Source organism: Thermomyces lanuginosus (assembly GCF_041956635.1).
Source record: "Thermomyces lanuginosus strain ATCC 200065 unplaced genomic scaffold VTN49scaffold_19, whole genome shotgun sequence".
Classification (NCBI taxonomy): Eukaryota; Fungi; Ascomycota; class Eurotiomycetes; order Eurotiales; family Trichocomaceae; genus Thermomyces; species Thermomyces lanuginosus.
This window is the reverse complement of record NW_027192353.1, coordinates 419,698-440,304: the sequence shown is the minus strand read 5'-3', so window position 1 is coordinate 440,304 and position 20,607 is coordinate 419,698. Positions and strand designations below refer to the sequence as shown.

Sequence of the window (20,607 nt, the reverse complement as noted above, 5' to 3'; positions counted from 1 at the left end):
ACCTCCGTACAGAGCAAAATATTTGATTACATGAAATTTCCGCCAAGGTACGTACTCCGTGCGGAGCACTCCTAATTGGTTAGTATTGTGTTAGTCATCACGATACTGGATTCACTGGGTGCCATAAATCGAAAACTGATTGGCTCTGTACTCCGTACGGAGTATGCGAATACGAGAATGGCACGTGAGATATTTATGACTAATGGGCAATGTAAGAGTCTCTATTGGCTGAATTGTTCTTGGATAACCCACCAGATTTCACGAGTTGCACAATTCAAAAATTGAGATTTCACATTTCACAGCCAAACCCCGAATTTCTGAAGTTCCTCCACCGCATGGAGTACAAAGTTGTACTCTGTACTCTGTAGTACGGAGTATATGCAAGGAATCTCACCAGCCACTCGTGGCTGCAGGAACTGATGATCAACTATTGACATCATTTGTGACTTAGGTCCCTCAAGTCCAGTGATGACACTCAAATAAGCGAGCTAGATGTTGGACATGCTTGTTCCTCCAGCAAAAACTTTATTAGGGCACAGAAACCTCATGAGTCTGGGCTTGTGCAGAGAATTTCAGAACCAATGATCGCCAAAATCGTAAACTGGCGATAGGGATCTGTTCTCACTGCTTGCCTCGAGCGTTCCGCTGAGCCTTGGGATTTTTTATCGGCATCAATTTCCTCGTTCGCTTGCAATGCGAATCAAAGCTGCAGTGCAGTGCGCTTTGATGCTCAGGATGCAGCACTTATAACCACAACGAGACAGCCGGCATGTATTAGATCTACTCATTCTACTAACTTAGTTTATCTGCTTTATTTTCTTTCGGCCATCCCGAAGACTGGTAACCGTCTGGTTGTCATGCTGGCGGAAAGTGCCAGCTCACAGATATTAGTGTTGGATGGCTAAGATCGCACGCACCTCCGGACACCCCGTGCTTGATCTTTGCTAGGACTGTGTGTCGACAGACACAGGGGACTATGCATGGAATTATCAGACTGCAGAAATGGTGTTGCTGTGGCCGCTTCTTTTCTTTTGGCTAACCACATTTCCTGCATCTGACATGCCGTCAACTCGCGACTAGTGTCTGGCGAGACTAGGAAAGCTGCAACCATTGCTCCTTCCTCTGAGAACAATGGAGCCAACCCGCAAATTTGGCTTCCAACCTGACATTCCATTGTTCCGTGCAACACCGCCGTATCAAAGCTGATATTTTATGCCGGCCAGCAAGTAGGAGGGCCTGAAGATGATTATTTCCTGAAATGGCCCCATCAGGCCTTGAGCCAGAAGATGATTTGAGTACGCCCAGGACGCTCGTTGGCACTGAGGTGCGGTTGCCGAGATTGGTTAGACTCAAGGTGTTTGCCGTTCTCCTACTAGGCACGATCTCTATTCTAATCGCCATTCTCCTTTACCGGAGACTCGAAGATTTGCTCTCCCGGAATCGATCCCGCTTCTCGGTGTCCACCCACATTTGCAGAATAAAGACTTTGTATGTCTCAGCCCCAGGCGCCAAGTGCGGTATGGCAATGTCACAATGGTGCGGGCTTTGGGAATGGCCGCGCCGGTGGCTGTCATGGAAAGGATCAAATGATGATTATCATTGGATCTGGTGGGATCCGCCCAATCGTGATGTCGGACATCTGGATTGTCGGGGTTATTGTGAATCCTCGCCCTGGCACGTGGGAGACCCAGAAAACGCAAGAACAAAGACCAGCGTAGAATTGCAAACTAGGTCCGAGGCTGCCACGGTGTCGGAAACCTTGGACATTTCAGCGCGAAAGGGCGCTTACGCACCACACAGTGACATTGATTTGAATATGCGAGCCTGCAACGCGCCATCCGCCCTGACAGATATGCAGATTGCGAACTCTGGGAATCGCCTTTGTCTACATCGTGGAATGCCTGGGATTTACTCTAGAACGTGGCCGCAGCAGGTGGCAGAGAAAAGAGCTGCTCTTCGTCGACTGTGAGCAGCCGACGCCAGATGTCTAGTTCAATACCTGGGCCTACTCCTGCGTACGACGGTTAAGAGAGGCAAGTCTCTGCGGTGAACGAACAGAAATCGGTTAGCTGGCTGCTCGCGGGTTCAGGACAGCATTCAGAGTTCTCTGTTTCGACATCGTCTCAGGACCGGAAACAACGTGGAAAAGAACCACCTTTTGCGGCACTATTGGCATCAAAGCTTACGTCGAAAAGTTCGGCATCATTGCCCCGAATTGATATGTGCTGCTCTATTACTTAGTTGGCTACAGGAATAGGATTCCTTGGGCCAGACCGCCTAGGACTTATTATGAGGGCGCTCTTGGATCAAACATATGTACCACCAAGTTCCTGTGTACTTCCTGGCTCCACGAGTGTGATGAAAAACGGACGCTCCTACATTGAATGGTTTATCATTATCTCATCAGCAGAAACATCCATCAAGAATTAACTTGAGATTTGGAAGTAGGCGATCACTTTACTCATAGACTCTTCCGATTCCAGAATCGCCGAGTCGACCTCTAGTATATAACAAGCTGGAATAGCTAATATAATACAATTCCCGGAACTCCATCGAAATCGTTTCCTTTGCTCTCGTCACATCTCAGGAAACCGGCCGAGAATGGGCGGAGTAATAATACAGACAAGGGTCGGTTATTGTTATGGGAGCGACAGATTCATCCGAAACTTCGCTGACGGGCAGCGACAAAGGACAGTGAGGTGAATTAAAAACCAGGAGGATTGACTCGCTGGCTGACACGCGTCCACTTCGGCAATTCTAACGGAGAAAATAGTCAGCCATTCTGAACCGTAGTCGAAGAGACTTTCCGAGTTCCAAAAGAAGGACAAGAAAGATCCAAGAACATACTGTGAATGCCCTTGCGGTAGCCCCGTTCCTTGCGGTCGTAGATGGTGTACTTATCCCGAGGCAGCATCTCCTCCTCCCGCGGCATCTCTGCATACCATCGCTGGATGGACTTTGTTTGAGGCAAGCCATTGCGCTGAAGCGCCGCGCTCACGGTGTCAACGACCTTGTCGACGGCCCGGAGACGTTTTCGTTGCCGGGCCTTTTGCATCCGGGATAGGCGCCAGGGAATTTTCCTGCGGCGTCGTCAGCGCTACCGTGCATGAAACGGCGCTCGTATCCTGGAATTGGCGCACCATAGGAGACCGCCGAAAAGCGGCGCAGTGGGCTTGAACATTGTGCCGGTGAATAATCAAGTAATGCAGCCAAGGCGGCGAGTTCAATTTTCAGTCGATGATTTCGCAGATCGCCAGACGCCAAGGATAGGAAGCGCACGGACGTTGGTGGTTGTTTTCAATATCACGTGATCCGCAGTCATGACCTCATGGGTCCAACTTCGTTTTCCCCAGATTTAGAAGCCTCGCAGCTATTTAACTAGTGCTCCATTACCTCAATCCTTACAGATCAAAGGGTCAAGTGTCATGGGCTGACACTGACCTCAGATAATTGTTGCTACTATTCTCACCTAGTTCAATGAAGTCTACGGAAATTTTGTGACGAGTCCCCAATGCCTCTGGGCGCGACGACGGACCGGCCCTCTACCTGGTGGAGGGCCGCGTCGTCGATGACGATGTGGCAGGTTGGTGCTCTATGCCGCGGATTTTTACTGGGATTCTGTAAACTCGAGGTCAATGGCTTGGATCGGTTCCTGGAATTGTTGGAATCGAGGCGCGATCCATCCAAGTGCACGCGAGGGCTTCTGACAGGTGTGTAATGATACCATTTGTGTCGGCGGTTCGCTAGTAAGTTTGCAGAAGAGTTTAGAAGCTGATTCTTTTCATATCAATAGTCTCCAACCATATCAGCGTGTACGTTTGAACGAAAACATGCGGCCCGATCTACTCAGCCGAGGCATTGAAGGCATTCAAAACTGACCCGATAGATTGGATGATCCGCTCATGTGGGGAGTACTTCCTTTCAGGTACTACTTCAACATGCCATCGCATAATCGACGCTGGGCGTTCGGTAGTCATGATATCTGCTTTCAGAGTCGGTAGGGTTAGGACATAGGAGGGTTTCATATGGCCTTGGGAACTGATCTTCCTCGAAAAGACCGCTCTCGGCATTTTTTACTATGGGCCAGGTTCTCCCCACGCATCGTCTCGCCCATTCTCCGCATGGTGGTCTTTTCCAGCCTACTTGGACGCAGGGGATAAGGCTATTGTCTAAAGGTCCGTTCCCAGTTGGCCCTGCCCTGGCGCCGGCAGAACGTCAGAACTGGAGTCTGACAAATCTCTGCGTGGATCCTTTTTCCGAAGTCCCGACCGCTTATACTACTACGGGAGATGATTCCATCCTAGCTCCTTCTACCTACGCCTGCAACTCACGGTCCTGGGTGCATATCTTCCCCGAGGGCAAGGTCCATCAGTCACCGGGGAAGGTCATGCGCTATTTCAAATGGGGCGTGTCACGATTGATCCTGGAGCCCACTGAGTGCCCAGATGTTGTGCCCATCTGGATTGAAGGGACGGATGAGATCATGCCCGAAGACCGCACATTCCCGCGTTTTCTCCCCCGCCCATTTAAGTCTGTCAGCGTAACCTTTGGCGAAAGAGTTGACTCGGAGAAGGTATTTGGGGATTTGAGACGACGGTGGCAGGAGCTTCGAGCAAAGGCCGAGAAGGCAGACCCTTCCGTGGCTGAGCTTCCGTTGGGCGTGCTCAACGAAGACCTCATGTATGGGGAAGAAGCGGTCGAGTTGCGCAAAGAGTGCGCCAGGAAAGTTAGAGAGCTGGTCCTCGAGGTCCGAAAATCCCGAGGCTTGCCAGATGAAGACCCCAAGGCGAGCCTCGTCGAGACATGGATTCGGGAAGGAGGGCGAAGGGAAGGGAAAATGAAGGACGAATCCTGGGTAAGGGACCTGTAATATAAGCAACATGTATTTGACGCGTGCAAACTGCCACAGTCCAATATGAGACCCGCCCTTGTATATAATGCCCTATGATGTCTTTTGTCAAACACTCCCGTCGTTCGTCTGATACTGTAAGTGATAAGATATCGGATAGTGGCGCTGATAAGATAAGCTTATCAGGACCGGAGATTAGAGATTGTAGCCTGGAGTCCTTCAACGCAATGAATCCTCCAGTAGGTCGACGTGCTAGGAGTGATGCGTGTTCACCATCACTGCTATGTAAATTCCTGTTTTTCAGAAAACACGTGCTCCTTCCAGTGATTGCCGTGAATACCACATGCCCAAGAAACATAAACACAGCCACTATGCCTCGATCAAGCCGACCAGTACACCGCATCCCACATTAGAATCCTCACAGAGAAATCACCGTGACCATCATGGCAGCAACAATTCAGCAGAACATCGCTCAGTGAACGATTTAATCCAGCACCTCCGCCGAACGCAGGTTTCCAAACCCGAACCGGCGGCACCTGACGCCGTCAGCACGAGCCCTCGCGTGGCGGTACCACGCACTGTGCATCCGTCATTGAGGCATATCCTCGAGGTGCCCGAGACGCCGCCGCCACGACCACGACCTAATGCTCGGTCTTCTTCGACGGGGCTCATGCGCCGGGTGCGCCGGACGCCCGGTCCGCCTCCGCCGACAAGTTGGCTGCAGGGCAATATTCGGCCAGTGACGACTGGGCGTGGAGCTGAGGGAGAACACGGCGGAAACATCGCTTTATCGGAGCAAAGGGCCATTTTGCGCTTGGATAGGCTGCCAGGTGTGACCTTTCCATCCAGAAGCAGCCTGCAGCATCTGGTGCTGACGTCGATGGCGAGAAACTGGACATGGCATGTGGATTATGATGGGCATTTTCTGGCTGAACTGCCCAGTCGCCTGAGGATGCTCCTGTTGAGTTATATCGGCGTATACTATGACCCTGATGGAGGTTATCCTCGCGTGCCAGGTATTGAGCCGCTGTTCGCGGGTGAATATGCTCCCGCTGCTGAGCCGGAGATTACGCGTTTGGATCTCAGTAGAGGACTCGGGAGGTACACTAGTCTTCGACAACTGTCCAAGCAGCTGCTCCTGCCTTTTGACCGGACCCGAGTTTCGACCGCGACGAAGCCTCCAGATAAGAAAGACATCCCAGACTCCTGGGATGCCGAGACGGACAGAGAGGATGAAACCGATGCTGAAGCTGACGCAGCATCCACACCGATCGTGCGTCGTTCTCCGGGACAGAAACTGCGGTTTGAGAACCTGCGCTACCTCTCACTAGCCCACCCCGCCCCAAAGAGCGCAAGTTGGTCTTCGCTGATCAACCTGCTCTCGCACATCTCCACAGTTACGCACCTCTCCCTGGCGCACTGGCCAGTTCCCTCCATGACATCGACCTCCCTTCAAACACATTCGACTTCCACTGTCGGCGCGGACTTGAATTCTGTTCCTGAAGACAACTGGGGTGAGGCAACTAGTGTCCTTCGCCGTCTCGCGCGCACCACATACTGTCTAAAATGGCTCGATCTTGAAGGGTGCAGTGCCTGGTTCGGTGCATTAAGTTGGGACGGTGTTTCCGCGAGCGGAGAGGTTATTCGGCGGCGGCCATGGCCGGATTGGAACGGAGCCTGGCGTGACGTTGAATGGGTTGGGCTGGGACCGGGTTGGACTCCGGAACACAGGACGCTTGGCAGTGATGATTATTTTGGCATGGATGAGATGACAAGGAATCGCCTTGAAAAGGAGAAAAATGCCTACGAAGAGGCACTCGCTAGGGCGCGGGACGTCGAGCGGTTTGTCCGAAATATTCGACGTGAAGGAAAAGGGAAATGGATACATTTCTCCTTTGGTACGGATGCATAGTAGATTATCTGCTTGAATGTATATACATGTACAGCGCATACCCGCATGTTTTCCTATCCGTTGCCCCAATTCTATAGCAAAGCACAAAGAGAACAACCGACTACTTCCGTCTCCCTTTTCCTAAGAACGTCTTCAAGGGATCTGCCTTTCGCCCTCCACCTCGGCCACGGTTTCGTTCCCGGGCTTTTCGGATGCGATTTTGATTCGGCTTTGTTAGACCAATATGCCCGACCTGCCCGTCTGCCACCAGGCCCTGCTTCCCTTTATTGGGCAGCAGATACTCCGGGACGTGCTTGAGATGGGGCTGAATGCGCGCCGTGCGGGCCTCATTGTCGTGTCGCAGATGGCGCAGCTCCTCCGGGTTCTCTTCAAAGTGCCGCCGCAGCTTCTCGCTGCGGACGAGCTCTTGTCGGATCTCCCGCGCGCGTGCCTCTTGCACTGCAAGACGGGTCACCGCGCGCAGGGCGTCTGTCATGCGGTACCGGAAGGCGTCGACTTGTTTCATTTCAAAGTGGTAAGGTTTTATCTCGTGCCCGAGCTTGGCCTGCCGTTTGATGATTTTGGCCAGAACGGCTTCGTCGTGTTGTGCCGTGGGGAAGCTTGTTGGTTTGTGTTTGCCGTAGAGCTCCCGTGGCACCACGAATGATAGCGCCATTCCCGTCTTTCCGGCTCGACCAGTTCGTCCGATGCGGTGTGTGTAGGATTTGGAGCTTGTCGGAAGGTCAAAATTAAGAACGCATGCGACGTTTTGAAAGTCGATTCCTCGTGAGATACCGTAGTCTTTTTGTTTGGCGGTGAGCTTCTGACCACTCTTATTTGATTGCTGTTTCTGCTGTTGTGTCTCGTCCTCACTGTCGGAGAGCTCTACTTCGGCATCCTCTTTGTCATGCTTGGACTTCCTTTTCCCTAGCACTTCCTGCTCGTCGGCAGCGATGATAATGTCATACACGCCCTTGTTGAATTCTTGCACCACGTGGATGCGCGAGTTGGCCGGCAGTTCAGAGTTGAGCACGCAACTTCTGATGCCGAACTGCTCTAGGAACAGCTTCAATCGATAACACCGGTCGATGTCGCCGACGAAGATTATGCATTTCCCTTTGATCAGCTGAAGCTTGAAGATGACGTAGGTGAGCAGGAACTTTTCATCCTCGGCGCATTTGACCACGTATTGGCTGATTCCGGACCCCTCGTCTTCTTTCTCTGTCAGCTTCAGCGTGACTGGATTTCGGCAGAAGAGGCCCTTTAATGTGTCGACTTCGGATGTGAGTGTCGCGCTCATCAAAATTGTCTGGATTCCGCGCGGAAGCGCCTTGGCAAGCGCATTCATATCATCCTCGTATCCGTATGAGAGCACCAAGTCCGCCTCATCAATAACCAGCTGTGTAAGATCCCTCAGTGATAGCGCAGAGCTATTCACGTTGGACAGGACCCGGGCGGGCGTTGACACGACAATGTCCGGAAGATCAGCCAGCATCACCCGCTGCACCGCATCCGACACCTTTTGTGCGAGGTTCACCGATCGCACATCCTTTCCGCAATATGAGGAAAACGACACAATGACCCTTTGAACCTGCTCGGCGAGTTCTCTTGTGGGAACGAGAATCAGAGCGGATGTAGTTTTTAGCGAGGGATTTGCCTAGAAAGATATCAGCTGGCTTCTTAAACCCGCTAAAGAAGACCAGAAAAATCTATACCGCTTTCCGCTGAAGAATGTTCTGCAGAATTGGGAGGACATAGGCCGCCGTCTTCCCTGACCCGGTTTTTGCTCGCGCTGAACAGCAATATGTCAGGATCAATCGCACCATAAAGGCATTTACCATTGTAATGACATACCGAGAATATCCTTCCCCTCAAGTGCCAGCGGGATGGCCTCTGCCTGAACGAGCGTCGGCTTTGCGAAATTCTCCTTGACAAGAGCCTGGCGGAGTCGCGGATCGAGACCTAGTGATTCAAACGTCTTCTCTTCTTTTGTAGCATTTTCTGTGGGCTCTGCCGACGGGACGTCGTCTTCGTTTAATTTGCGCTTCATTGTTACTTTTTGATATATTTTTCTTGCTTTTCGTCTTGACAACAATTGAATGCACTGAACTATTGATAAGAAAAAAAGCTCCGCTGGATTATCCGGTATTGTAGTTTTTCCGTTCCGAAACTTGCATTACGGAGTCCATTTGATTGATAAGCGGATGAACCATGAAATCATGAAGCCGTGTAAATCGTGAAATTCTAGAATCCATAACTGTACATGAAATCCGTAGCTATCTGCAAAGAGTCCAAGTCATTTACAAAGCATCATGACATCACACCATAATACCGTGTCCATCATATCCATGTCATGCCGAATCGTAACAAAACAGAGCACGAAAACATCGAGTCCTTCAGCTGTCGCTATCGCTCTCGCTCAAGCTGTCCCTTCTGGAGCGTCTTCCGTTGTACTCCCGTCGGTATCCCCTGGTCAGCTCTGGAATGGGGTGGTGATATGTCTTCGTCCCCTTGCCGTCGTCCAGCTCTGTACTGATGCTGGAGTACTGGTAGTCCGTGTTGGAGGCACGGGAAGAGAAGTCGAGCGGTTCCGTGTAGTTGCCCACCGACGATCGGTCCCTCTTGCGCGGGCTGCTATGTCGCGAGTGTGAGTGACGGCTTTGTCGGTGGTGACGACGAGACTCATGACCGTGTCGAGACTCACGGCGCGACCCGCGACGGGAGTGAGAATGTTCGGTGCCGCGAATCAGTTGTCGCTCGTCCGTTGCGCGGCTCAAGACGTCCTCACTGCCAGCTGTAAAGGACCACTCGGAAACTGTGCGGTTGCGCCTGCCTTCACTGTGGTAGGATTGAGATTGGACTTCGCTTTCGTTGTAAGATGTCGGCGGGTTGCTCGTGGTGTACTCGGTGCCGTAGTATGTGCCTTCCGGCTCGCTATTGATGCCTCCGACGCGAGCAGGCTTCTCGTCTCGATATCGTCGTACGTCCTCATCTTCGGCACCTTCCCACTCTTCCTCTCTTTGTCTGCGCAAAAGTAGCTCTCGAAGGTTCCGCTTGCGACGGGGTCGTTTCTCCGAAAACGTCGTCGCCGTCTCGGTCATGTCGGTGATGGTCATGCCTTCATCGCTGAAGCCAACAATACTTCCGCCGCCCAGCTTGGTGCTCTTTGTGGCATTGCTGAGTGTCCGTCCATCTGGGCCTTTCCGACGAAGTACTGTTGATTTGTACTCTTCCCAGTCGTTCTTCTTCCAGACAAATCCACCATTCTTCGCCCAGAAGAAGAACCATATCCCAGCCAACGCAAACCCAGCACCGATGAGAGCAAATAGTACCATCAGAGCCTTCATGTTGATTGAATTTGGGTTGATCGCACCCTGGCCGGGGTGAAAATCATTGTCTTTTTCATCTTCGTTTTTCGAGTCATCACGCTTGGTAAGGAAGAGTGTAGATAGCCCTGCTAGGCTATGAAGAGTCACGGGGGCCATGTTGGCGGTCGAGAGCTCGTGGCTCTAGACAGGCCCTGGCGCAACCGTCTGTCAACTGATTCTATCCCAGCCGTGTCAACGAATCGACGACAAAGTATGCGGGAGGCACTATTCAAGCGGATGTTCTATCAGTTCAAATTCGTCATGCATCAAACCAGACTCATCGAGAAATGCTTAACTATGAAAATAACAGCATGGAAATCTGTTCCCAGACCAAGTTCGCTGGGTTGAGCACATCGTAATTCACGAGGCTGGGGAGGCTGGGCTGCAAGCCATCAATGTTTAGGGTCCTCGTTGCCCTGGTAACTCCGCTTATGTCAGCAGTAATTTCGTCTTGGCATATCACGTGTTCGGGGGCCACCCCACAATGCAGATCACGTGTGGGGCCGTCAGCCGCGATCTTACCCGTCCGATCTTCCCACCTGCCAATCTGCCATTCCTCCGATGTTATCCGAACCTCGAGTGGATGATCGTCGGACTTGGGCAGCATACCATTTGTTTAACGACATTTGTCTCGTGTTGATTTGTCGGTGCTTGCACGTGGCTAAGTTAAGAAGTCTTCTGTATTGAGGTCATACGGCGATCACCGAATGAGTGATCTGCCCAAGCAGTGGGCGACAACGCCGTTCGGTTGGCGAATTCTTACAGTGATCGCTCCATGATAGGTGGATGGAATTTAATCCTAAGCGCGCTTGGATCATGGTTGAGAGTGGATGGCTGAACATACTTGGTTCCTGAAATTGGCTTTTGTTAGATTGGTCAGATTGGTGTTTGAGCCTCGCTACCATCCATCTGCTGAATTGGCAGCCTAAAGGCGATGATGTCGAGGAATTGAAACGTCTAGCGGTGGTCTGGCCTCGCTTGGGTTCTGCAACTACCGGTTACAACCTACAAGGTCGACTCCGCATACAACCATGAAGGGAACAAATCAATGGCTGAATAGTGGACACATAGTTCTAGGAAAATTTACCTTCCTCATATTGTACAGAATCAGGCATCTGGATGTACATTGGCATGATCGTCATCATCATCGCGCGCGATTAGACATAGCCTTCGTACATGACATGATCTGGCAGTTGTCGACAAAACGAGGAAGGCAAAAAGGCAGAAAGGAATCAAAAACCAACGCAGAGGGTATAACGTGTCAAACAAGGGAGGCTACCGAAGCATAAACTGCTGTATCGAGAAAACAGAAAATGGCCAACATGCAATGCGAGAAGCAGAATTTTATGAAAAAAGATGAAATGCAACAAAAACAACATCAGCATCATCAAATCATACATTGCATTAGCGTAAACATGGCAGTGAACATCACATGAGGGCATGATAAGACATCGCTCATCAGTCATCGCAACGGTCGTTACATCGTACAGTCATGCACGCGTGCAAAAGGATGATTGAACATCCTCTCAAGGAAGGGGTAGGGGGTAAACGTCGACAATCGCCAGAGAGCAAAATTGAAATCAATATCAAGACAAAACCTCCCAAAGAGAACCCGAGTCCAACTTTTGTCTTTCCGAAACAAAGAAAAACCAACAGCAAGCATGTGCTTTTTCAAACCTTTTTATGGTCAGCTTCATTGTAGAAAGAATAGAAACGGATCTTACCATATATCGAATATTGGTAGCTCTAAGACACGTCACGAAGGTGAACATGACTCAGTCGTATCCATTACTGCTGAACGTCGAGCGGCTGGACCGTCGACTGGCTCGGTCAGAACGACGCTCCTCGCGGGTTCGGCGTTCTTCAGCGTCCTTGCGGCTGCTAACACTCGTGTAGTCCGAGCGTGCAGCAGGCATGATGTATTTGCGTGGTCGACGTCCCTCAATGTTCAACTCCAACGAGCCTTGCTCGCCCGTGCGCAAGTGAATGCGCTTTCCACTGACCGACTCCTGTGTGAAGCTCATGGTCATGCCATTCATAGTCATGGTGAAGCTACCTTCTTCGTCGTACTTGGAGCCGACGCCACTCCCGTCTCGCGTCCGTATGTCGCTACCCGGGCTGCTGTTTGTTCGACTCTTCACGCTGCCGCTGTCGCTCTCCGGTCGCTGCTGCGCCATCTTAACGTTCAGCAAGTCCTCCGTCGTCAGGGGCATTGCCCGACCGGCCCGGGACGCTTGATACTCTTCTGCTGAGCGGCTCTTTTCCTCAATTTCCGCCTGGATGTCCTTGGGTGCTTCGTCTGCGTAGTACACACGCCGACGCCGACCGGAGGTTTCGATGGAAATTCGTCGAGGCGGGTCAACCTCGTGGTAAGAGGTCGTCCGCCGTCGACCCTTGACACTATGCGAGCGCTCAGGTTCCACTGCAATCTTTCGGATTTCACGATCAGGCAAGGCACGCTTCAGTTCGGAAAAGTCAGCCCACTGAGGAGGCTCTTGAGACTGTGACATTCGGCGCCGGGTAAGCGGTGGAGGCATGCTATTCGTCGTGACCGTCTTCTGCACGGACTCGTGCCGTTTCTGAATCACTTGGGCCGGAGTTCGCACTTTCTCCTTTTGTTTCGTTGGCGGCGCCGCTGGCGGCGGCATCCGATAGTAGTCTTCCTCCACGTCGGCATAGGATCGGGATGCACGTCGGGTACGGCGAGGGGTATGCTGCTCGGGATAGTCATCATCATAGGTCGGCGTCGCGGCCCGCTGTTCAACCACGGGCGGTCCATAGACGGATGGTCGCCGGCTCCGTTCCGATGTGCGCGTCTTGCCATGTGGTCGTGTCCTCTCGTAGATGGCTTGAACGGGCGAGCCTGGATCAACATAGTATTGCTGATGATATGCCGCAGGAGGACCGTATGCGGGCAAGTTGGAATACGCAGATGCAGACGGAGGTGGACCATGCTCGTATGGGCTCATGGGCATATGCGTGTATATAGACTCAGGAGGCATGCCACCATGGTAGCTGAGGGGTCTACGGGCATCGGAGTGGTAGGCAGTGGACCGACTGGGACGACGTTGGGATCGCTGGGCGACCTGCACGGAGGTCTCGTATGGGTATGAGTATTGTGGAGTAGATGGTGTTGAGACGTGATACTCCTGCACCGCAGTTGGATGGCCGTAATAGTAATTAGAATATTCGGCGGGGTGGGTTTCGCCCCGGCTTCCAGGATAGTGATACCCATTCGTTGGCACACATTGCCAGCAATCCGAAGGATGCGACATCATTCCACTCTCTCGGCGCCTCGACTTGGAGGGCGATCGGGAGGGGCGCTCAGCATTGGCTTGCCGACTGGATTCGGAACGCATTCTCTCGACAATGGCGGCGCGACGTTCGTCTCGCTGTTTTCCTTTGTCCTTGCGGCTCTCCCGCGACCGGCTTTGCTCGGGGCTGGCCACCACGGCCGTTTGGGATGTATTCAACGAGGATAGATTCTGGTGGGTCAGTCGAGTCTCTCGAGAGCTCTGAACGGACTGACCGCTGTGGCCGGTGGCCGCGGTGCGACTGGAATAGCCGGAATCGCTAGCAAGGTCAAAACCTACTTCGGTAGATTTCAGATCGGATCGGGAGCGTTTGGCAGAAATATTGGCAACTCTTCGAGTATCGGGCAGAATCTCGTCGGCGTCCTCATCGTAATCCTCCAGATAAGCAGCGGACGGCTCCTGGGGCACTCGTCTGGACATGGTGCCGAGGAGGAGGAGGGGGGGAAGTTTAAAGGGAACGGTGTCGTGGGTCTCCTCACTAGTCAGAAAAAGTAGACGACGGCTAGGCCTAGCGCGCTGAGGAGGAAACCAAATACCAGAATTCGCTTAGTGTTTGTGGAAATGCGGGTGCGCGACGAGAAGCGGAGAGGGCGCAAGTGCGCCGATGCAGGCTAGGCCGGTCGATCGCCAGTGAACACGGACAAACAACAGTGGTCAACGGCCGACAGTGGCTCTGAACTGATGAATGATATGCACCGCAGCTGGATCGCGCTCCATTCGAGAGAAACTGGGGCGGGTATCGAGGGAATAACCGCACCAACGGGGTTGGCTGAGAGCGATGTATGCGCACAGAAGAGGAAGACGAGGCGAGGTCGCACCAGATGTGAGTCAATCAGAGCCCGACGTTCTGGCGGACTCTGAATGGACAGGTAGATTGGCAGGCGATGGATGGTTGTGCAGCGTGCAGAGCGCCGTTGACGGTTGGATGATCTGGCAGGCGGAGAGCCAGCGCAGTGGTTGGAAGTAGTGGAGCAGGGCCGAGCAAGAGGATCGAGGATGCGTCGAGAGTCGTGAAAAGAAGGAGATTTGCAGGAAGCGAATTTCAGGTTAAATGGTGACTTTTTTTTGCGTGTTTTTTCTTTTAACTTTTTTTTCTTCCTCCGTTCTGCTGGGAGGAAAAAAAAAAGGAGTCGCCTGAAGCAAAAAGGGGATGACTCAGACACGCTCGAAGCCAAGCATGAAGGATGCAGACGTGCAGCAAAACCCACACACAATCAGAATTTAGAAAACACAATCAGGAAAACACAACAAGAGAGAAATGAGAAAATGAAAATACAGAAAACAACGACAACCCACGGAGGCGAGCAGAAAAAATTTCTTTTCGCGTCAGGCCCAGCGAGCGCCGCACGAGGTGCGCGTCTAAGAGAGGCTGCAAGGAGGGGTTGGGCGGCTGCGCGATCGGTGGGGGGCAAAACTTGAGGGATAAAAAAAAAGTCTCAGAGCCCTCCGGCTATTCTTATTTCCTACGGTCGGGATCCGGGGAGAAGGAGAAGAACAAGGGGGGATTGTGGAAGGTTCCGAGTCCTCGAGGAGAGATGAACTTGAACGCCCTCGAGGACGATGGTGATGGCAGTTGAGGTTGGGCTGCATTCTAGTAGTCAATCTACGATCCTTTTAAGTTGCCTCTGAGGATTGGCGACATGACGAGGATTCCAGGGCCATCTCATTAGACCAGTAGAGGCAGAATGGGAGGAAGTACAAGTCAGAGGGAGTGAATCAAGTACCTGTACATGTCGGGCTGAAGTGGCCATAATATTAGAATTCATGTGGACTAAATTAATACGCGCAAGAACCCCGTTCCCCATGGAGCCAAAGACTTGTCGGACTCGAGGATCGGGTTGATCGTCCGGTTCCTGTACCTCTCTCTCTTACCTTGCAGATGTCAATTGTCGAAAGCGATATCGGCGCCAACATGGTGGTGTCATGATTCCCTGATCCCATGGGTCGGCGGAGCGGAACCAAACGGGAAGCCCGCGATCCAAATCCCCCACTGGATCAACCCCTTGGGCATCTATGCCGCGTTCACGATTATTAATTCCAGGTCTTTTGGCCCGCAAGAAAAATAGCCGCGAGGCTTGGTACTCTGAGTGCGTTATTTTTGATTTCTCAGTTCTTCTTCGACCCAAAGCCTCGGTTATCAGAAAAAGTATCAGTACGGAGTACGGAGACTGTCAATGTCAATGTTGACATAGCCGGAGTCCGGGTAGGGACGGGACGGAATGATATGCAGGGAACACACCTTAATCCAGTGGTAGACTTAACCAGATCGGGAAGCATCGTGATCTCGTTTACCCTAAGGTCCTTGACCTAACCTAAGCCCTAAGTTTAAACTAACCCAAGGGGTCCCGCATTCCAGCTCTCGCATTCCCCAATCTCCAATTCTTCCATCAGTCCTTCCGAACCCCCTGCGGTTGACCACTAGCCCGATTGGCTGTGCAGGGAATGACGTTATCAAGACTTGAAGATAAGTGAGTAAATTCCTCATTCCGCTTCTTTCTGCCTGAAATCCAACCCCGGTGAGCAGGAATGAAGATGGCTGGAGGGATGATGGGATCTTTTTTCCGGGAGGGTTTGTGGCAATCTGCTGGATGGCTGGTAGGCTACACACTTTTCTAAACTCTGGTCGGACGGAGCCGCGTGCCCACCATGCCGATGCCGGCCGAAACTGAATCTCCAATTCTCCATCAAGCGATCAAGGTTTGGTACGTTTCTTAACTTCTTTAACCAATCAACGACGCTGCCGAACGGGACTCGCATGGTCTTGTGTTTTCGCTGCAGCCTGCAACTTGAACTCTGCAGGCAGGATCTCAGTCTCCATCATAGTCAGGGATCTTCGCCAGGCTCCATAATAAAAGTCGGTAGCTTCTTATCTCTAGTACCCATAACAAGTAGATTCTCGGAGATGGATATCTTCCGACGTGTCCATACATATTTCTCCATAGTTCTGGCCAGGATCCCCCCCATGGGGCGTGTGAGCATCTTTATTTCCTGGAGATATTGTGCGATTCATAGCCGAACTTCGCCATGTTCATGTGATGCAAGGGATATATTGATAATGTTGACGACGACTGGTATGGACATGACGACAACATTTTACGAGAAAGAAGGGCACCAGGAAGGTCGTGGTGACCGCCAGTTTTGATTTCTACCAGTACTGTGCTTTGTTACGAACAGTGGAGCGATGCCCCTGCGAGCATGACTCAGTTTCATCTAAAAAATCATGACAATTCCAGCTGAGCAGCTTCTATCAGGACCTGGACCCTGAAATGTCTTCCACGTCAAATCTCCAAAATGTCTACAATTCAGAAGGATTCCGTGATCCCTGCATTGAGCGGAGCTATGCCAAAGCGTTACATCCTGCAACCATTAGCATCGAACTGAGACCAAGACGGATGACAGCAACTAACCGATCCACCGGATTCAGACCCAGAACACGCATGCCGTTGAACAGCACCTGTCGCGCAGCCTCGTACAGCGCCATCCGCGCCTTGCCCACCTCCGGCTCGCTGCCGACGACCTTGAGAACGTCGTATCCGGAGCTGAGAATGTGCGTCATGCGGAACAGGTACGTCAGGATCGTCATAGGCTCCAGTGTCCGCGCCGCGTTCAACACCACATCCGGCCATTGCGCCAGAAGTCGTACCAGGTCGACTGCGTGCGACTCGGTCAGCTTACTCAGATCTGCCGACTCCACGTCCGAGCGCTGGAACCCGGATTTGCGCGCCATCGAGCACAGACGTGCGTGCGCATATTGTAGGTACGGGCCAGTGTCGCCCTCAAATGAGGTCATTGCCTCGAGATTGAAGTCATAGCCGTTGATCCTGCCATCTTGTTAATACATGAAAGCTCAGGACGCACTAATGAAAAACCCACCGCTTGCCAGTCATATCCTGCACCATGACCGCTGTAATGCCCAGCGTGTCCGCCGTAGCGAGCGGATCTTCGACCTGCTCGTATTTGGCAGTGTTCTTCTTCATCACCTCATGCATCTTGTCCGCCACGTCACTCAAGATATCATCCAAGAACTTGACAGTGCCCTTTCGAGTGCTCATGCCGCGCACCATACCAAAGTTGACGTGCTGGCATTTGGCCGCCAAGTCCTTGTAGCCCATCAGTTCCACCACCTTGAACAACTGTGCCAGGTGGAGGTCCTGCTGGGCCGCAACCACGTAGATCATCTTGTCAAACTTGAATTGCTCTTCTCGCTCGAAAATCGCACCAATGTCTCGCGTCAAGTACAGCGGTGTGCCGTCCTTGCGCACAATGATGGCCTTGCCGAGCTTCTTCGCACCATGCTTGGCGAAGTCCACAATCACTGCGCCTTCTGAGTGTTCTGAGACACCAGTCTTCTCCATGGTCTCGTACGCCCACTTCAAGCTTTCCGGCTTGACCTGCGACTCGCCCGAGTACACATCGAAGTCAATGTTGAGCCGGGCATACGTCTGTCGGTATTTCTCGATACTGAGGTCGCGGAATCGTCTCCACAGAGCAAGTGCCTCTGGATCGCCGTCTTCCATGCTCTTGAAGTACTTGCGTGCCTTCTCGTCTTCACTCTCCTCCACGAGCTTGTCTAGCTCGGCTTGCAGTTCCGACACATCTTCATTCTTCTCCTTCTTGGCCTTGATCTTCTCTTTGAGTTCGTTGATCGGACCCTCCTGCTCCTGGACAAGCCGATTAATCTTGACGTAGACGTCAAAGAGATGGTTGATTGGGTCCTTTTGGAGGGCTTCCTCGCTGCCATAGTACTTGTACCCATTTGCCAGCAGCCCATACTGCTTTCCCCAATCACCCAAGTAGTTCATCTTGATAACCTCCCAGCCCAAAATGGTGTATAGGTTTGCCAGGAAGCCACCGATAATGGTACTTCGCAAATGCCCGGCATGAAAGGGCTTGGCGATGTTCGGCGACGAGAACTCCACAACGATCTTCTTACGTCCCTTTGACGGATCGGACGGGTCACGGAGACCGTGGTTGCCATTGGTACCGTATGTAGTCTTGTTCCGCAGAATGCGTTCCACGACTAGTTTTGTGAGCGGCTCCGGCTTGAAGTAGAACTGCAGATGAGTCTGCACGGGCACGGGGCGTTGCACAAGATCTGTCTCGCCGAACTTCTCTGCAAACTCGGCAGCAAGCTCATCAGGCTTCTTCCCCTTGATTTGGAGTGCGGGGACCTAGAGAGGGACAAACGAATATTAGCGCAATATCAATCGGCCCCCGCTGTGAGACGATATCTTACCGGAAGAGTCAAATCACCTTTGTCCAAGGCGTTGGTCCATGCCAGTCTCTGGTAAATCTTCAACGAGTCAATGCCCGTTACTTCGGCCAGTCGTTCGGCGATATGTTGTCGGTAGATGTCGACAGGGTTTAGCGACGGGAAGCAATTGGGATACTTGGACGCTTGCTCCGGCGGCTGCACGAGCAGTTGGTCAAGACGCGGGATCGATTGATCCTCCGGGAGGATTGGAGTCGAGCTCATTGTTGCACGGCGCACTCGACCAGTGACAATCGTTCGACAAGAGAACGTAAAATGCGGAGGAACAGAGAGTCGCCCCAGTGAGCAGGAGCTGTTTCTTGCCAGAGAGAGGTGTGCGCTTCGGAGAACTGTTGTATAATGCGAAAAGGCGACCGAAAATCGCCCAGCCCCGCTAACAAGATGGCGGCTCATGGAGCTCTGGTATCAATTGGGTGAGTCATCGAGGGGAATTTTTTTTTTCTTTCAAAATCTTACATAACCCTAAATTCACGTGAAGCTACCCCTCAAATTGCACGTGACTAGCCCTAAACTTTGTCAGAAAGCTTTTTCTAATACAGTTAGTCCGCCATCTCGTCGCCAGGTATCTGTGACGTCACTCGGGGACCCCGGTCAATGCATTGAAATCTGCACCCGCAGCAGTTAAATACATGAGTTTGAACGGCCAAAAAGACCGTATGCATGTAGAGTCCAAAAATAATGATCTCTTTTCTGCATACCAGCCATGGGAAGACGTCGCCAGGCTGATATCAGCAGATCGATCCATCGAGCTCTTCTTCGGGAACCAGAACACGAGAGAAAGACGAGCCTGCTTTCAGGTCTAATTGCCTTCTTTGCAATATGGAAGATTCGGCTGGTTCGCATATCTGCTGAGCTTTTTCGAGAACTGCGCAACAATGTCTGGGAAATCAATGAAAACGACTACCGGGCGTCATTCCTCGACCCGATTCAGCCTGTAGGAGATTTAGGATTCTCTGGATCGGTATATTCTCATCAATTCCGACGAATTATGAGCAAGTTTGCTTACCATGTTTAGACCTTTTTTCGCACAGAAAATTCAAACTTGCTAATCAAAAGCCTCCCTCGATACTCTGAATATTCTTTCTTCAGGGACGACTTTCTTCATCCATATTATGACTACATGCAAGAGAACCGAGATTCACTCCTGGTGCGCATCACAGACTTCTTAGGATCACAGCATCCTGCCATAGGGACGATTCTCAAATGCACCCCGTCCCATCATGTGATTATGGAGAACATCCTTCATGATCGCCCTCGCGACCCAAACTCTGACCGGTGGGAAACCTACGACCTGAAACCAGTCAGCTACTTCTACCCGGAGCGAGACTTGCTTCCGAATCAATTGACCCCCAAGGACGCGACGAGCAAACTATTCGATATATTTAAGGATAAAATCCGCATTACGAAAGACCAGCATCGCGAGTTGAGAAGGACCATCGAATCGGATCTCGCGTTCTTGCAGTCAATGAACGCGGTGGATTACTCACTCTTCTTGGTCCGGTATCCAGCGGATGGAACCCCGCCGAAATCAGTCGGTCGCGGGAACAGCTGGCGGCAGGGTGTGCTGTCGGCAGATGGGCAATGGCGGTATCGTCTCGTGCTGTTGGATTTCTTTTGGGCAAAACATAAGCTGCAGGCCCAGGCTATGACGGGTATGATACAGACGTTCAACGTCATCGGTCGTCAGGGACCAATGTCGATTACCACCACGGCAGAAGAGTATCGCGAGAAGTTTATGCGAATGGTTGACAGCATCATCGAGTTGAAGGACTAGCGTTGAACTGCTGGCAGTTTGTTTTCTATGTATATCCACGCCTTGTATAATACCCTTTGTATGACACAGTACTCTACATATCTATAATTGACATTACAAACGCCATCTATATTCTCCAACGGTGGAACAGAAATTGAAA

At 51.8% G+C, this 20,607-nt stretch overlaps 10 protein-coding genes across 10 annotated transcripts; 4 read left to right on the top strand and 6 right to left on the bottom strand.

Moving 5' to 3' along the window:
* Positions 1-1,258: 1,258 nt before the first annotated feature.
* On the top strand, positions 1,259-1,969 carry VTN49DRAFT_764 (uncharacterized protein; the record flags this gene model as incomplete). The annotated part of the gene is made up of 1 exon (XM_069415931.1): positions 1,259-1,969. One exon carries the CDS (start codon positions 1,259-1,261, stop codon positions 1,967-1,969), a length of 711 nt encoding a protein of 236 aa, XP_069271124.1.
* A 735-nt stretch (positions 1,970-2,704) lies between these two features.
* Positions 2,705-3,181, bottom strand: VTN49DRAFT_763 (mitochondrial 54S ribosomal protein mL60; the record flags this gene model as incomplete). The annotated part of the gene is made up of 3 exons (XM_069415920.1): positions 2,705-2,757; positions 2,848-3,080; positions 3,141-3,181. 3 exons carry the CDS (start codon positions 3,179-3,181, stop codon positions 2,705-2,707), a joined length of 327 nt encoding a protein of 108 aa, XP_069271123.1.
* A 330-nt stretch (positions 3,182-3,511) lies between these two features.
* On the top strand, positions 3,512-4,870 carry VTN49DRAFT_762 (uncharacterized protein; the record flags this gene model as incomplete). Its single annotated transcript, XM_069415909.1, has 4 exons — positions 3,512-3,710; positions 3,794-3,812; positions 3,887-3,997; positions 4,057-4,870. The coding sequence occupies 4 exons, from the start codon at positions 3,512-3,514 to the stop codon at positions 4,868-4,870; spliced, it is 1,143 nt and encodes a 380-aa protein (XP_069271122.1).
* Positions 4,871-5,192: 322 nt separating this feature from the next.
* On the top strand, positions 5,193-6,761 carry VTN49DRAFT_761 (uncharacterized protein; the record flags this gene model as incomplete). Its single annotated transcript, XM_069415898.1, has 1 exon — positions 5,193-6,761. The coding sequence occupies one exon, from the start codon at positions 5,193-5,195 to the stop codon at positions 6,759-6,761; it is 1,569 nt and encodes a 522-aa protein (XP_069271121.1).
* A 100-nt stretch (positions 6,762-6,861) lies between these two features.
* On the bottom strand, positions 6,862-8,790 carry VTN49DRAFT_760 (uncharacterized protein; the record flags this gene model as incomplete). Its single annotated transcript, XM_069415887.1, has 3 exons — positions 6,862-8,397; positions 8,456-8,532; positions 8,595-8,790. 3 exons carry the CDS (start codon positions 8,788-8,790, stop codon positions 6,862-6,864), a joined length of 1,809 nt encoding a protein of 602 aa, XP_069271120.1.
* Positions 8,791-9,136: 346 nt separating this feature from the next.
* On the bottom strand, positions 9,137-10,225 carry VTN49DRAFT_759 (uncharacterized protein; the record flags this gene model as incomplete). The annotated part of the gene is made up of 1 exon (XM_069415875.1): positions 9,137-10,225. One exon carries the CDS (start codon positions 10,223-10,225, stop codon positions 9,137-9,139), a length of 1,089 nt encoding a protein of 362 aa, XP_069271119.1.
* Positions 10,226-11,340: 1,115 nt separating this feature from the next.
* Positions 11,341-11,550, bottom strand: VTN49DRAFT_758 (uncharacterized protein; the record flags this gene model as incomplete). The annotated part of the gene is made up of 1 exon (XM_069415864.1): positions 11,341-11,550. One exon carries the CDS (start codon positions 11,548-11,550, stop codon positions 11,341-11,343), a length of 210 nt encoding a protein of 69 aa, XP_069271118.1.
* Positions 11,551-11,883: 333 nt separating this feature from the next.
* VTN49DRAFT_757 (uncharacterized protein) lies at positions 11,884-13,842 on the bottom strand (the record flags this gene model as incomplete). Its single annotated transcript, XM_069415853.1, has 1 exon — positions 11,884-13,842. One exon carries the CDS (start codon positions 13,840-13,842, stop codon positions 11,884-11,886), a length of 1,959 nt encoding a protein of 652 aa, XP_069271117.1.
* Positions 13,843-16,772: 2,930 nt separating this feature from the next.
* On the bottom strand, positions 16,773-19,087 carry VTN49DRAFT_756 (uncharacterized protein; the record flags this gene model as incomplete). The annotated part of the gene is made up of 4 exons (XM_069415842.1): positions 16,773-16,779; positions 16,830-17,243; positions 17,296-18,593; positions 18,659-19,087. The coding sequence occupies 4 exons, from the start codon at positions 19,085-19,087 to the stop codon at positions 16,773-16,775; spliced, it is 2,148 nt and encodes a 715-aa protein (XP_069271116.1).
* Positions 19,088-19,397: 310 nt separating this feature from the next.
* VTN49DRAFT_755 (uncharacterized protein) lies at positions 19,398-20,468 on the top strand (the record flags this gene model as incomplete). The annotated part of the gene is made up of 2 exons (XM_069415831.1): positions 19,398-19,655; positions 19,710-20,468. 2 exons carry the CDS (start codon positions 19,398-19,400, stop codon positions 20,466-20,468), a joined length of 1,017 nt encoding a protein of 338 aa, XP_069271115.1.
* Between the last annotated feature and the right edge of the window lie 139 nt (positions 20,469-20,607).